The following is a 16,939-nucleotide window of genomic DNA, read 5'->3' on the forward strand; positions in this document are numbered from 1 at the left end:
AGGGCTTGTTCTCCAAACCCTTGATCATTTTAGTCGCCCTCCTCTGGATACATTCCAGCTTGTCAATATCTCTCTTGAATTGCGGTGCCCAGAATTGGACACAATATTCCAAGTGTGGTCTAACCAAAGCGGAATAGAGGGGTAGCATGACTTCCCTGGATCTAGACACTATGCTCCTATTGATGCAGGCCAAAATCCCATTGGCTTTTTTTGCCACCACATCACATTGTTGGCTCATGTTTAACTTGTTGTCCACGAGGACTCCAAGATCTTTTTCACACGTACTGCTCTCGAGCCAGGCATTGTCCCCCATTCTGTACCTTTGCATTTCGTTTTTCCTGCCAAAGTGGAGTATCTTGCATTTGTCACTGTTAAACTTCATTTTGTTAGTTTTGGCCCATCTCTCTAATCTGTCAAGATCGTTTTCATTATTGGTCCTTTTGAATGAATGGTCAAGGGTGGCTAGTAGGAAAGGAGCAAGTCCAATGACTAGTGGGCAAGGCTGAAGGTGATGAAGAAGGGGTGGGGGGTGGGAGGGGGAAGGGTTGTGCCCCCTTGGCCCCTCCCTCCCCATTCCATCCCCAGCCTCCCTCCCTGCCCGGTCCGGCCATGGCCTCGTCCTCCTCCTCCTCCTCGCAGTACGCCCCCCGGGCCCTGGGCGCGCTGAGCCTGCTGGGCACGGGCTCGGGGCTGGTCTCGGTGCTGGGCTCGCTGCTGCTCTTCCAGGCGCGGGCCGGGGTCCTCCCGCCGGGCCCCTCGCCCGCCTCCCTTGCCCTCCCCGAAGCCTCCCGCCGGGCGCTGCTCTCGCTCTCGGCCGTGGGCGCCGCGCTCTGCCTCGCCCTCAGCCTGGCCTGCCTCCTCCTCGCCCTCCTCCACTCCTACTGCGCCGCAGAGCGATGCGCCCCCCAGCCAGAACCCCACCCGGGGCCCCACAGGTGAGCCAGGGAAAGACGGAGTGATCTCCCTCTCGGGGTGGAAATGGGCAGGTCTCCGGATACAAAACGGTGAGATGCAGGGATGGAAAAGCTGAGCTTGGGGGTGAGATCTGGGGATGGAGTGGGTGGGATTTCAGGACAGAAAAGGTGAGATTCCGGGATGGAAAAGGCTGCCTTTTGGGTTGAAGTTTGAGGATGGAAAGGGTGAAGTTTGGGAAAGGAAGAGGTGAATAGAGGAGTGAGATCTGGGGATGGAGTGGATAAGTTTTGAGTGAGTTTTGGAAATAGAAAAGGTGAGATTTGAGGATGGAAAGGATGAGATTTGGAGGTGGACTGGGTACATTTTGAGTGAGATTTGAGGATAGAAAAGGTGAGATTTGGGAAAGGAAGAGGTGAGTTTGGGGATGAGATCTGGGGATGGAAAGGGTGGGATTTCAGGACAGAAAAGGTGAGATTCCGGGATGGAAAAGGCTGCCTTTTGGGTTGAAGTTTGAGGATGGAAAGGGTGAAGTTTGGGAAAGGAAGAGGTGACTATAGGAGTGAGATCTGGGAATGGAGTGGGTAAGTTTTGAGTGAGTTTTGGAGATAGAAAAGGTGAGATTTGAGGATGGAAAGGATGAGATTTGGAGGTAGAGTGGGTACATTTTGAGTGAGGATAGAAAAGGTGAGAGTTGAGGATGGAAAAGATGAGATTTGGGAAAGGAAGAGGTGATTTGGGAAAGGAAGAGGGATTTGAGGACAGAAACGGTCCAGAAAGGGTTGAGGATGGAAAAGATGAGATTTGGGAAAGGAATAGGTGAGTTTGGGAGTGAGATCTGGGGATGGAAAGGGTGGGATTTGAGGACAGAAAAGGTGAGATTCAGGGATGGAAAAGGGTGCCTTTTGGGGTGAAATGTAGGATGGTGAGGTTTGGGAAAGGAAGAGGTGAATATAGGAGTGAGATCTGGGAATGGAGTGGGTAAGTTTTGAGTGAGTTTTGGAAATAGAAAAGGTGAGATTTGAGGATGGAAAGGATGAGATTTGGAGGTGGAGTGGGTACATTTTGAGTGAGATTTGAGGATAGAAAGATGAGATTTGGGAAAAGGAAGAGGTGAGTTTGGGAGTGACATCTGGGAATGGAAAGGGTGGGATTTGGGGATAGAAAAGGTGAGATTCAGGGATGGAAAAGGGTTTCGTTTGGGGTGAAGTTTGAGGGTGGAAAGGGTGAGGTTTGGGAAAAGAACAGTATAGGAGTGAGATCTGGGGTGGATTGGGTAAGTTTTGAGTGAGTTTTGGAGATAGAAAAGGTGTGATTTGGGAAAGGAATAGGTGAGTTTGGGGGTGAGATCTGGGGATGGAAATGGTGGGATTTGAGGACAGAAAAGGTGAGATTTGGGGATGGAAAAGGGTGCCTTTTGGGGTGAAATGTAGGATGGAAAGGGTGAGGTTTGATAAAGGAAGAGGTGAATATAGGTGTGAGATCTGGGGATGGAGTGGGTAAGTTTTGAGTGAGTTTTGGAGATAGAAAAGGTGAGATTTAAGGATGGAAAGGATGAGATTTGGATTGCTTTTTGGGGATGGAGAGGATGAAATTTGAGGATAGAAAAGGTGAGATTTGGGGAAAGAACAGGTGAGTTTAGGGGTGAGATCTGGGGATGGAAAGGTTGGGATTTGGGGATAGAAAAAGTGAGTTTCAGGGATGGAAATGGTGTATTTTGGGGTGAAGTTTGAGGATGGAAAGGGTGAGTATAGGAGTGAGATCTGGGGGTAGATTGGGTAAGTTTTGAGTGAGTGTTAGAAAAGATAGAAAAGGTGAGATGTGAAGATGGAAAGGATGAGATTTGGGGTGGAGTAGGTACATTTTGAGTGCGATTTGAGGATAGAAAAGGTGAGATTTGGGAAAGGAAGAGATGAATTTGGGGATGAAATCTGGGAATGGAAAAGGTGGGATTTGGGGATAGAAAAGGTGAGATTCAGGGATGGAAAAGGGCAAGTTTTGAGTGAGTTTTTGAGATAGAAAAGGTGAGATTTAAGGATGGAAAGGACGAGATTTGGGGGTAGGGTGGGTATATTTTGAGTAAGATTTCAGGATAGAAAAGGTGAAATTTGGATTATGTTTTTGAGATGGAGAGGATGAGATTTGAGGATAGAAAAGGTGAGATTTGGGAAAGGAATAGGTGAGATTGGGGTTGAGATCTGGGGATGGAAAGGGTGGGATTTGGGAAAGGAATAGGTGAGTTTGGGGGTGGGATTTGGGAAAGGAATAGGTGAGTTTTGGAATGAGATCTGGGGATGGAGTGGGTACATTTTGGGTAAATTTTGGGGAGAGAAAAGATGGGATTTGGAGTGAGTTTTGGGGATAGAAAAAGTGAGATTTGGCAATGGAAGGGCAAGGTTTGGAAAAGGAATATGTGTTTTTGGGGTGAGATCTGAGAGTTGAGTGGATACGTTTTGGGTGAATTTTGGAGGTAGAAAAGGTGAGATTTGAGAATGGAACGGAAGAGATTTGGGGTGGAGTGGGTATGTTTTGGGGATAGAAAAGCTGAAATCCAGGGATGGAAAAGGTGAGATTTGGAATGGGTTTTGGGATGGAGAGGGTGAAATTTGGGGATAGAAAAGGTGTGTGTATTGTCGAAGGCCTTCATGGCCGGAATCACTGGGTTGTTGTAATTTTTTCGGGCTCTATGGCCATCTTCCAGAGGCATTTTCACCTGATGTTTCACCTGCATCTATGGCAGGCATCCTCACAACCTCTGAGGATGACCTCACAACCTCTGAGGATGACCTCACAACCTCTGAGGATGCCTGCCATAGATACAGGTGAGACATCAGGAGAGAATGCCTCTGGAACATGGCCATACAGTCTGAAAAAACTTACAACAACCAAGAAAAGGTGAGGATTGAAACTAGAATAGGTGAGTTTTGGGGTGAGATTTGATGATGGAGTAGGTAAATTTTGGGGATAGAAAAGGTGAGATTTGAGAATGAAAAGGTGAGATTTGAGAATGAATTTTGTAATAAGATTTGAGGATGGAGAGGGTGGGATTTGGGAAATAAATGGGTGCGTTTTGGGGTAAGACTTGAGAATGGAGTGGGTTCGTTTTGGATAGGAAAGGGTGGGATTTAGAATGAGTTTTGAGGATAGAAAAGGAAAAATTTGGGAAAGGAATAGGTGAGTTTTGGGGTGAGATTTGAGGATGGAGTGGGTAAATTTTGGGGATATAAAAGGTGAGATTTCGAAATAGAAGTGATACTTTTTGAGATTTGAGGACAGAGTGGATAAGTTTTGGGTGAGTTTTGAGATGGAAAAGTTGTGATTTGGGGGTGGAAAAGGTGAGTTTTGGGGTGAAATTTGAGGATGGAAGGGTGGGATTTGGGAAAGGAATAAGTGGATTTTGGGATGAGATTTAGGGATGGAAAGGGCCAGATTTGGCGTGTGTTTGGAAGAGAGAAAATGTGAGTAATTGGGGATGAAGTGGATGGGTTTTGGGTGAGTTTTGGAGATGGGAAAAGTGAATATTTAAGGATGGAAAGGGTGGGATTTGAGGAAGGAATAGGTGAGATTTGGGTTGTGTTTTGGGGGTGGAGTGAGTGTGTTTTTGGGTGGAGTGGGTGATATTTGGGGTGAGTTTTGTGGATGAAAAGAGTGAGTTGTGGAGATGGAAGGGATGTGTTTTGGTGATGGAAAGGTGAGATTTAAAGACTGAAAGGGTGGGTTTTGGGGGTTGTGTTTTGGGGATGGAAAGGGTGGGATTTGGGGTGGAAAGGGTGAGTTTTGGGGAAGGAATGGGTAAGCTTTGGGAATGGAAGGGGTGAGTTTTTGGGGCTGAGTTTGGACAGTTTTGGGGAAGAAGTGGATGCGTTTGGGGGGGGGGGTATTTTAAATGTATTAAACAAATCACAGTCAGAAGGGACCCCAAAGGCCATCTAGTCCGCCCCTGTTCTGCCTTGCAGGAGGACAGAATTCAAGCCTTCTGAAAAGATGTCCATCAACCTCTGTTCCAAGACCTCCAAAGAAAGAGCATCAAAGTAGTCCAGCCCATGCTCAAATCCTGGTACTTTCCATCTTACACAATGGGATTTGAGCATCGATGGATTTGTTTGGGTATCCATGGGAGTGGGGAGGCCCAGCCTTTTAAATCCCGCTACTACGAAATGCCAGCTTTGCTTACTCCCTCTCAGTCTATTCATATTATAATCCACAAATTCCATTTCGCTGAGCCGTTGGGGGACAAAAATCCAGGGCGTTTTTGCTCATTATCGCTCCATCTTTCCCATGTTTGCTCCTGTCATTGTGCATTATGGATTCAGCTTTTCTTCCAACTCCGATGCTCTGGGCCAACAAAGTCCAACCGAGTGATTTGTGTCCCCTTTATTTTTTTTATTTTTTGCATCCCTATGAATTGACCGAACAAAGGTCCCTCTATTCTGTGGGACAATGGAAGAATTTTTTTAAAAACAAAACCTTTTTGCACAACACAATCGTTTCCCTCCCAAGGCCTCCCGCTTCTTGCCAAGGCCTGTAAACAAGATGCCAAAAATCTATACACATAATAAAAGTGAAAATATGTATGTGTGTGAGTGTGGCTGGGGTGTCCACTTACACAGACAAGCTCCTGCCTCCACAAACAGCTCTAGTTCCCTCCACTCTGGAGACACCAATGGCCCTCCCCTCCAATGACATTGCAGGTTATAGTGAGCCCCATGAACATGTCCAACAGCCCTGCCAAAGACTGCCCACCACTCAAATGAAGGCTTTCATATGGGGACAATTTCATCCCAGATGTCATGTGTTTCCTCCACCACAGGCATCCCAGGATTTCTTACTCTCTCAATTTGTGTGCCCACTGCCTCACCCATAACCCTTTCTATTTTTTTCTATGGCACACAGCAAACAGAGGAATTGATCAACAACTGAACATACTGGAGAGGTTTGGGGGGAATTCACAATGATTTATAGAAGTTGTAGGTCCTGGGATGTATAGTTCACCTGCAATCTAAGAGCACTCTGAACTCCACCAACGATGAACCCGGAACTAACTTGGCACACAGAATCCCCATGGTCAGCAAAAAATACGGAATGTCTTTGGAAGGATTTATAGGAGTTGTAGTTCACCTACATCCAGAGCGCACTATGAACCCAAACAATGATGGATCTGGACCAAACTTGGCACCCATATCTGATATGCTGAAATGTTATTACTGGAGGAGTTTGGGGAGAACTGACTTTTCTTTCTGGAAGTTGTAGTTCACCCACAACCAGGGAAACTGTGATCTCCACCTCCACCCAGGCAACACCAGGTACCCATGCTACTGTTAAAATAAAATAATCATTAACACCTTAAGGTCCCATTTTCAGGTAAGCATCTTGGAAACAGAAGCCCTTGTGCACTTTTTAAAAAATGAGTTCAAAGATGGAAACGTAGCCGATGGAGCTCTCGAAGCTCAACAAAGTGATTTTCCAGGACTATAAAACCCATAATCCCTTTCATATTGAGTGGATGAGTCTCTGAGGAAACTCCTATAAAATAACTTCCCCAAACTTGGCTGCTTAAGTCAGATCTGTATGCTTTTTTTTTTTGTCGTGTCAGAAGCGACTTGAGAAACTGCAAGTCGCTTCTGGTGTGAGAGAATTGGCCGTCTGCAAGGACGTTGCCCAGGGGATGCCCGGATGATTTGATGCTTTTATCATCCTTGTGGGAGGCTTCTCTCATGTCCCTGTATGAGGAGCTGGAGCTGATAGAGGGAGCTCATCCGCCTTTCCCCGGATTTGAACCTGTGACCTGTCGGTCTTCAGTCCTGCCAGCACATGGGTTTAACCCACTGCGCCACCGGGGGCTCCATCTGTATGCTGGTTGGGGTAGAAACCAAATAATAAGAATAATAACAACAATGATCATAATATTGCTGTTGTTTATATTAATATTAATTATGAATAATATGAATATCAATTACGACTAATAATAATTACTGTATTGTCGAAGGCTTTCATGGCCGGAATCACTCAGTTCTTGTGGGTTTTTTCGGGCTGTATGGCCATGTTCTAGAGGCATTTCTCCTGACGTTTCGCCTGCATCTATGGCAGGCATCCTCAGAGGGTGAGGTCTGGAGCTGGGAAAAAGGGGGTTTATATATCTGTGGAAAGACCAGGGTGAGACAAAAGGCTACTGTAAGATGGGCTAGGTGTGAATCTTTTCAATTGACCACCTTGATTAGCATACAATGGGCTGACTGTGCCTGGAGCAAACTCTTAATGAAAGGTGATTAGATGTCCCTGCCTGTTTTTCTCTCTGTTGTTTTAATTTTAGAATTTTTTAAAACTGGTAGCCAAATTTTGTTCATTTTCATGGTTTCTTCCTTTCTGTTGAAATTGTCCACATGTTTGTGGATTTCAATGGCTTCTCTGTGTAGCCTGACATGGTGGTTGTGAGAGTGGTCCAGCATTTTTGTGTTCTCAAATAGAATGCTGTGTCCAGGTTGGTTCATCAGGTGCTCTGCTATGGCTGATTTCTCTGGTTGAAGTAGTCTGCAGTGCCTTTCATGTTCCTTGATGCGTGTCTGGGCACTGCGTTTGGTGGTCCCTATGTAGACTTGTCCACAGCTGCATGGTACACGGTAGACTCCTGCAGAGGTGAGAGGATCCCTCTTGTCCTTTGCTGAACGTAGCATTTGTTGGATTTTCTTGGTGGGTTTGTAGATTGTTTGTATGTTGTGTTTCCTCATCAGCTTCCCTATGCGGTCAGTGGTTCCCTTGATGTATGGCAGGGACACTTTTCCTCTGGGTGGATCTTCATCTTTATTCTTGTGGCTTGTTCTTGGTCTTGCAGCTCTTCTGATGTCTGAGGTGGAGTATCCATTGGCCTGTAGAGCCCAGTTGAGGTGGTTCAGTTCATCTTGGAGGAGGTGGGGTTCACAGATTCTTTTTGCACGGTCTGCCAAGGCTTTGATGGTGCTTCTTTTTTGACTTGGGTGATGGTTGGAGTTTTTATGTAGATATCTATCTGTGTGTGTGGGTTTTCTGTAGACGGTGTGACCCAATTGTTGATCTGGTTTGCGGATGACTAGGACATCTAGAAAAGGCAGTCTTCCTTCCTTTTCTATTTCCATAGTGAACTGGATGTTAGGGTGGATGCTGTTAAGATGTTCCAGGAACCTGTTGAGTTCTTCTTCTCCATGGCTCCAAATGGTGAAGGTGTCATCCACATATCTGAACCATATAGTGGGCTTTTTGGTTGCTGTTTCAAGAGCTTGTTTTTCGAATTGTTCCATGTAGAAGTTAGCTATGACTGGGCTGAGAGGGCTCCCCATAGCTACTCCATCCTTCTGTTCGTAGAATTCATTGTCCCACTGAAAATAGCTGGTGGTGAGGCAATGGTGAAACAGCGCTGTGATGTCTTCTGGGAACCTCTGGTTGATTAGTGCCATGGTGTCTGCAACTGGGACCATGGTAAATAGAGACACCACATCGAAGCTGATCAGTTTGTCATTTGGATTTAGCTTGAGATTGCTGATTTTTTCAATGAAGTGGGCTGAGTCCTTGATGTAGTGTGTTGTGAGCCCAATGTGGCTTTGTAACTGTGCAGCAAGAAATTTGGCTAAGTCATATGTGGGGGACCCAATGGCACTCACGATTGGTCTGAGTGGGGTGGAGTCCTTATGGATTTTGGGGAGTCCATAAAGCCTGGGTGGAAGGGCTTCCGATTTACATAGCTGCTGTCGTATGTCGAAGTTGATGGAGGAGTTTTTAATTAGAGTGTTGGTTTTTCTGGTTATTTTGGAAGTTGGGTCTTGCTTAAGCTTTCTGTATATGGTAGGGTCCAGGAGTTTTCTGATCTTCTCCTTGTATTGCTCTGTATGCATGATGACTGTGGCATTCCCCTTGTCTGCTGGCAGAATGAGGATATCAGGATCTGAATTTAGGTCTCGAATGGCTTCTCTTTCTTTCCTAGTAATGTTACTGGAGGGGAGTTTTGCCTTTTTCAGGATCCTTGCTGCTTCCGCTCGTACTTCTTCTGCTTCTTCCTCTGGTAGGCGGTAAATTGCTGATTCGACATTGGCAATGATGTTTTCTACTGGGATCCTGGTAGAGGTTACAGCAAAGTTTCCTCCTTTCGCTAGTATGGATACTTGGTCTTCAGAGAGTTGTCTGTCTGTCAGGTTGATGATGGTCCGTGATGTATCCAGTTCTGGTTTCGGCTGTTGCTTTTGTCGTTTGTGGAATTTTTGTTTTTGTCTATTGGTGTGGACAACCATATTCTTCTCCATTTTCCTGTAAGTGAGATTGTCTATTTTGTCCCAGTCTTGGGAATTCATCTTCTGGCTGATATTGATATGCAGATGCAGCAGTTCCTTGTCTGTGTTTGCGAGTTCTTTGCGGATGGTGTGGATTCTCTCTCTTAAGAGGTTGCGTTCCAGGCGGTCATAGATCCGGTGAGCCTGTGGTGTTTTGAAAGTCCTTTTGGCTGCGAGAAATTGTGGGATGGTATCTGTGTCTCTGCAGCGTAGAAGGAAAGTCAGGGAGCACAGTAGATGTGCTTTCCTGGTCCTTAGAATCTGTGAACCCCACCTCCTCCAAGATGAACTGAACCACCTCAACTGGGCTCTACAGGCCAATGGATACTCCACCTCAGACATCAGAAGAGCTGCAAGACCAAGAACAAGCCACAAGAATAAAGATGAAGATCCACCCAGAGGAAAAGTGTCCCTGCCATACATCAAGGGAACCACTGACCGCATAGGGAAGCTGATGAGGAAACACAACATACAAACAATCTACAAACCCACCAAGAAAATCCAACAAATGCTACGTTCAGCAAAGGACAAGAGGGATCCTCTCACCTCTGCAGGAGTCTACCGTGTACCATGCAGCTGTGGACAAGTCTACATAGGGACCACCAAACGCAGTGCCCAGACACGCATCAAGGAACATGAAAGGCACTGCAGACTACTTCAACCAGAGAAATCAGCCATAGCAGAGCACCTGATGAACCAACCTGGACACAGCATTCTATTTGAGAACACAAAAATGCTGGACCACTCTCACAACCACCATGTCAGGCTACACAGAGAAGCCATTGAAATCCACAAACATGTGGACAATTTCAACAGAAAGGAAGAAACCATGAAAATGAACAAAATTTGGCTACCAGTTTTAAAAAATTCTAAAATTAAAACAACAGAGAGAAAAACAGGCAGGGACATCTAATCACCTTTCATTAAGAGTTTGCTCCAGGCACAGTCAGCCCATTGTATGCTAATCAAGGTGGTCAATTGAAAAGATTCACACCTAGCCCATCTTACAGTAGCCTTTTGTCTCACCCTGGTCTTTCCACAGATATATAAACCCCCTTTTTCCCAGCTCCAGACCTCACCCTCTGAGGATGCCTGCCATAGATGCAGGCGAAACGTCAGGAGAAATGCCTCTAGAACATGGCCATACAGCCCGAAAAAACCCACAAGAACTGAATAATAATTACTACTTGTAATTTATAATAGTAATTACTATGAATAGCAGCTACAACTAATAGTAAATTCTATTAGTAGTAACTATTAGTAATTACTATTAGTAGTAATTGTCCCTTCAATTAAAATTTTATGTTCAACAGGAATGCATGGGATTAATTATAATATTAATACCAATTACTAATAATAGTAATTACTACTAATAGCAGCTACTACTAATAGTAAATACTAATAGTAATAGCTACTATTAAAACTTACAACAGCCAAACATGCAATATACAATTTAAGCCATTGAAATAATCCCATACGTTCTCGTTGAACATAAAATTGTCATAAAAGGACAATTACTATTATTAGTACTAATAGTAATTATCCTTTTATGACAATTTTATGTTCAACGGGAACATATGAGATTATCTTAATGGCTTAAATTTTATATTTCATGTTTAGCTGTTGTTGTAAACTGCCTTGGGTCCTTGGAGAAAGACGATATAGAATTTTCCTAATAAACAAACAAACTTATTTTATTAGTAATTACCAGTAGTAGTTACTACTAATAATAGTTACTACTAATAGTAAATAATATTATTAATATTGAGTATTATTAATAATATCTTTGTTACCCGTCTCTCCTTAGAATTAAAACCAGTGTTGTAAACCTCCTTGGGTCCTTGGAAAAAGATGATATAGAAATTTCCTAATTAATAAATAGTAACTACTATTATTTGTAATTACTACTAATAGTAATTAATCATAGCAGTAACTACTAATAGTAATTATTAGTAGTTACTACTAGTAGTAATTACTAATAGTAGTTACTACTAATAGTAGTTACTACTAATAGCAATTAATATTATTAATACTGACTATTAATAATATTATATTTGTTACCCGTCTCTTCTTACAATTAAAATAATAGGTAAAATATTTTTTGGAATGTGAATCTGTGGGTTTAGAAGCACAAGTGGCTGAGAGAGTGGCACTTTTGCAGAAAAATAATTATTACAAATTATAATAGTTAGCATCCCAACAGTGTATTTATTTATTATTTATTTCATACACTTTTACCCCACCCTTCTCCCCCCGAGGGGGGACTCAGGGCGGCCTCACACAAGCACTGTACGATGCTATCATCATATAAATAGTCAACAAATATATTAAAACATTAAAAGCAATTCATTAAAACAATAGATTAAACACACCAGTTAAAACCAAATCCAAGTCTGGGTTAATTCAATGTCGCGGTATCCTAAGTCTTCTTTCCAGTTGCTGCTGTCCACTAATTGAACGCCTGGTCCCAAAGCCAAATCTTCAATTTTCTTCTAAAGGACAGGAGGGAGGTGACCAGCCTGATGTCCCTGGGGGGAGAGTTCCACAGCTGGGGGGCCACTGCCGAGAAGACCCTGTCTCTTGTCCCTACCAACTGCATTTGCGATGGTATTGATCTGGGCAATAAAAGTCTTTTGTTCTCTCTATTTTGGGGGATACAGCAGTGACCGGTTTCTTCTGGACAGCCGGAAAGTCCGTCATGTCGCCGTGGGTCTCTTCTGCTGCGCGGTCTCTGTCTACCTGGCAGGTAAGTGGGCTCATTGGAACCCGTTCTCCTACTGTCTTGTTCTAATCCAATTATGACTCATACAATTTGCCTTCTTACCCGGATCAATATGCCTTCTGCCATTGGTGAGTGGTTTCCTGATGAAATGACCCAGATCTGTTTCCCATCTGCCAGACAATTGATAAGGATCTCTAGTATCCAAGTCCCAAATAGTCACTAGAGACAAGAGATCTCTGTTAAGTGAGTTTAGTCCATTATCATGCGCAATTAAAGCTAGGGCACAGTCAAACACACTGACAAGACTACTATCTCATAGATACTCAGGGTCTTTAATCCCAATAATAAAAGTTTACAAAGCAAAGATTGTCCCTATGATATTACAGAGTCGCACTGGAGAACGCATGCATTTTTAATGGGTTTACAAATGCAACTGCTGTCTTTCTCTCTTTCCTGCCCATTTGCAGCACTCTCCATGTACATGCTGGTGCTGTTTGAGCTGGAGACAGGTGTCGCCGGGGCCTGCATCTTATCCTCGGGTGTTGTGGTCCTCATCCTCACTGTCACCCACGTCCTGATCCGGGCCTCCCGGGCTTCCCGGCACATCCACCTGCCGCATGCTTTGTACGAAAATGGCTCTGCTGGCCTCGATTTGCCTCTGCCCGCCGCCCACCTCAACAATGCCAGGGAGATGTGCTTGACTGGCTCAACCTGCAGTGGTGGCAAGGCCCCCTCATCCAGTGGCCTTGGCCCGGCCTCCGAGGAGGACTGCTATGCCGCACCCCGGATGCACCGGACCCTCTCGGCTGACTCAGCCCTCCTGGCGGTGCAGGGCAAGCCCTGGAACAGTGTGGCGCAGGAAATGAAGAATGCCCTCGCTCGCAAACCGGCCAGCTCCGGGAAGGACTCCACATTGGTGTGAGGAACAGGGGCCAAATCAAACTGCCCTGGCTCAAGGCTACGGGATCACAGGAGTTATCATTTGACCGGAAGTGCCTCTTCCCCATAGAATTACCACTTGCTCAATGCTATGGGATCCTGGGAGTTATAGTTTGACTGGAGGTGCCTCTGCCCCGTAGAATTACCACTTGTTCAATGCTGTGCGATCCTGGGAGTTGTAGTTTGACTGGAGGGGCATCTTCCCCATGGAATTATCACTTGCTCAGTGCTATGGGATCCCGAGAGGTGCAGTTTGATTGGGGGTCCATCTGTCCTGTAGAATCACCACTTGCTTAATGCTATGGGATCATGAAAGTTTTAGTTTGACTGGAGGTGCTTCTTTCCCATAGAATTACCACTTGCTCAATGCTATGGGATCCTGGGAGTTGTAGTTTGATCAGACGTGCCTTTGCCCTGTAGAATTACCACTTGAACTGCCCTGGCTCAATGCTATGGGATCCGGGGATATGTAGTTTGACCAGAGGTGCCTCTGCTCCATAGAATTGCCACTTGCTCAATGCTGTGTGATCCTGGGAGATGTAGTTCAACTAAATGTGCCTCTGCCCCATAGCATTACCACTGGAACTGCCCCTGACTCAATGCTATGGTATCATGGGAGTTGTAGTTTGAATGGAGGTGCTCCGCCCTGTAGAATTATAACTTGCTCAATGTTATGGGATCCTGGGAGCTGTAGTTTGACTGGAGGTGCCTCTTCCCTGTAGAATGTGCATTGCAACTGCCCTAGCTCAATGCTGCAGGATCCTTGGAGTTGTAGTTTGAATTGAGGGGCATCTTCCCTGTAGAATTACCACTTGCTCAATTCTGTGCTAGAATTACCACTTGCTCAATGCTAAAAGTGCCTGTAGAATTACCACTCAAACTGCCCTGGAGTCCTGTAAGTTGTAGTTTGGCAGTCTTAATTAGAGAAGGCTAAAATCCTTGGATAAATAAAGTACAAATACATGGAGTCTCTGGGTCCGAAGCTGCTTCGGACATACATTTGACCAATCATGAATGATGCACTATATATACTTTTGTTCCAATCCAGCAAGAAGGAAGGAAGGAAAGAAAGAGAAAAAGAAGGGAGGGAGGGAGGAAAAAAAAGAAAGAAAAGGGAAGCAAGAGAAAGGAAAGGAGAGAAGGTATGAAGGAAGGGAAGGAAGGAAAGAAAAACAAAGAAGGGAAGAGGGGAAGACAAGGAGAGACAGAAGAGATACCTGTATAACACAAAGCAGTACTTTCTCTGTCCCTCAGGAACTATGGAAACCCGATTTAGGTCTCCATGGTAGCCCTCTAGAGCAGGCATGGGCAAACTTTGGCCCTCCAGGTGTTTTGGATTTCAACTCCCACAATTCCTAACAGCCAGTAGGAATAGATAAATATATAGCATGTATAGATAGATAATATGTATATGTGTGTGTGTGTGTATTTATATACACATACACACACATATATGTTGTTGTTCATTCATTCAGTTGTTTCTGGCTCTTTGTGACCTCATGGACCATCCCACGCCAGAGTGCCCTGTCAACTGTCACCTCCCCCAGCTCCTTCAGAGTCAAGCCAATCACTTCAAGGATGCCACCCATCCATCTTGCCCTTGGTCGGCCCCTCTTCCTTTTTCCTTCCATTTTCCCCAGCATCTTTGTCTTCTCTAAGCTTTCCTTTCTTCTCATGATGTGGCCAAAGTACTTCATCTTTGCCTCTACTATCCTTCCCTCCAGAGAGCAGTGGGGTCTTTATTTCCTCATGTATAACTTGAGCATAATCTGAGGCTGCTTGGCCACACATATCCATTTTTCATCCTTGGAGTGCAATCCATCAGAGGGTCTGGGGGAAAAATACTGGAGGTCTTTGGGGGGGAAATTCACCTTGATTTGGGGGAGTTGTAGTTCACTCATCCCCGAGAACCCAAGCACCAATGGATCTTGACCAAACTTGGTACACTTACCTGATATGCCAAAATTTGATTACTGGAGGGGTTTGGGGGGAACTGACCTACCTTTCTGGGAGTTGTAGTTCAGCCCTAACCACTGAAACTGTGACCTTCACTGATGATGGACTTGGACCAAACTTGGCACACATGACTAACTCAACCTACTGGAGGGGTTTGAGAGGACTGACTCACCATAGTGAGAGTTGTTGTTTACCCTACAGCCAGAGAGCACATTGAACCCCACCAATGATGCATCTCTAGAGCAAGCTTACTCAACATAACAAACTTTCAGTTCTGAGTTTTTCAGGGTTAATGATGTGAGTTGTAGTTCACCCACAACTATTAAAATGTACTATTAAAAATTGACTTTTAAAAATTACCTGGGCAACATCGTGTACCCAAGCTTGTGTGTGTATCTTCTATATTAACTTGTATATGTACTGTATGTATGTATGTATGTGGTGGAGATGTCCACTTACACAGACAGCCTCCTGCCTCCACAAACAGCTATAGTTCCCACTGAGCAGGAGACACCCATGGCCCTTCCTACAAGGACATTTCAGGTTATAGCGGGTACCATGGATATGTAGCCTAAACTCTGCCAGTGTCCCCCAGAAACACCATACTGCCCTCCACCCAAGTGCAGGATCCTAGATGTTCTTTTGTTCCTCCAGAATGGAGACCCCAGGTTTCCTTTCTCTCTCCATTGGTGTGGAATTTGCATAACCCCTTCCACTGCCACTCCCTTAACTCTTTCCTACCCTTTCCTATGGCACACAGCAAACAAAGGAATTGATCAGCAACTGAACAAGAGGTTTGGGGAGAAATCACCACGATTTATAGGAGTTGTAGTTCACCTACATCCAGAGAACTGTTAACACAACCAACAATGCATTTGGACAAAACTTGCTAGGGATGATGGAACTTGCAGTACCTTTACTTGCTTCCAGAGACCACTGCGACCTCCACAAATAATGGTCCTGGACCAAACTTGGCACACAAACCCCCATGACCAACAAGACGTTTGAGGGAAATTGAAGTTGATGGGAGTTATAGTTCCCATCAATGTAAATCCAGCGATATCAATGTAAATCCAGCGATACTGTGACCCCCACTGACAATGGACTGGGACCAAACTTGGTACAGAGAAGCCCCATGACAAACTGAACATACGGCAGGGGTTACTAGGAATTGACCTTGATTTTGGGAGTTGTAGTTCACCTACAGCCAGAAAGCCCTGAACCCAGCCAACGTCAGATCTGGACCAAACTTGGTGCACAGACCCAACATGGAAAACTGTGCATACAGACATAGTTTGGGGGTGATTGACCTCGGATCTGGGAGTTGTAGTTCACCCTTATCCATAGAGCCCTGGACCCAGCCGACGATGGATCTGGACCAAACTTGGCACACAGACCCAACATGGCCAACTGTGAATATTGTCAGGGTTTGGGAGTGATTGTTCTGGGAATCTGGGAGTTGTAGTTCACCTTTACCCAGAGAGCACTGAACACAGCCAACGATGGATCCGGACCAAACTTAAGTGATTATTACCTGACATCCCAAAACGAACAATGCTTCTTCTAATAACCCGAGCACCGCTGGGTCCCTAACCTAGTATATAAGGACTATTTCCCCTATGTATGGCGACCCTATATTATTTATTTATTTACGACATTTATATGCTGCCTTCTCACCCCGAAGGGGACTCAGAGCGGCTTATTTTATATATTGTGGTGCGGGATTGTGGCGCAGCTGGCTGAGTGTCAGCTGCATTAAGATCACTCTGACCAAAAGGTCATGAGTTCGAAGCCAGCCCGGGTTGAAGTGGGTTTCCAACCAATTGTGTGTAGCCTGTTGTCGACCTTTGCAACCCGAAAGACAGTTGCATCTGTCAAGTAGGAAAATTAGGTACCACCTTAAAGTGTGGGGAGGCTAAATTAACTGATTTATGAGGCCATAAAGAAGACTCCAGCAAAACATTCCAGCGGGGAAGCATGCGGGGAATGCGGAAGTGCTTCATCAGCATCACAGATGGACGATGAAAGCGACAGCTCCCTTGGCGGCCAGAAAAAGTTAAATAGCCCCTGTGTATGTTTGTATCTCAAAAATTGGCATTGAATGTTTGCCATATAT

General features: G+C 44.9%; 1 protein-coding gene across 1 annotated transcript; it reads left to right on the plus strand.

The window, feature by feature from the left end:
- The first annotated feature begins 567 nt into the window (after window positions 1-567).
- Window positions 568-15,182, plus strand: TMEM221 (transmembrane protein 221). Its single transcript, XM_060785120.2, has 3 exons — window positions 568-935; window positions 11,867-11,952; window positions 12,396-15,182. The coding sequence occupies exons 1-3, from the start codon at window positions 610-612 to the stop codon at window positions 12,848-12,850; spliced, it is 867 nt and encodes a 288-aa protein (XP_060641103.1). The 5' UTR covers window positions 568-609; the 3' UTR covers window positions 12,851-15,182.
- The last annotated feature ends 1,757 nt before the right edge of the window (window positions 15,183-16,939 follow it).

Source organism: Anolis sagrei, chromosome X, assembly GCF_037176765.1.
Source record: "Anolis sagrei isolate rAnoSag1 chromosome X, rAnoSag1.mat, whole genome shotgun sequence".
Lineage (NCBI taxonomy): Eukaryota > Metazoa > Chordata > Lepidosauria > Squamata > Dactyloidae > Anolis > Anolis sagrei.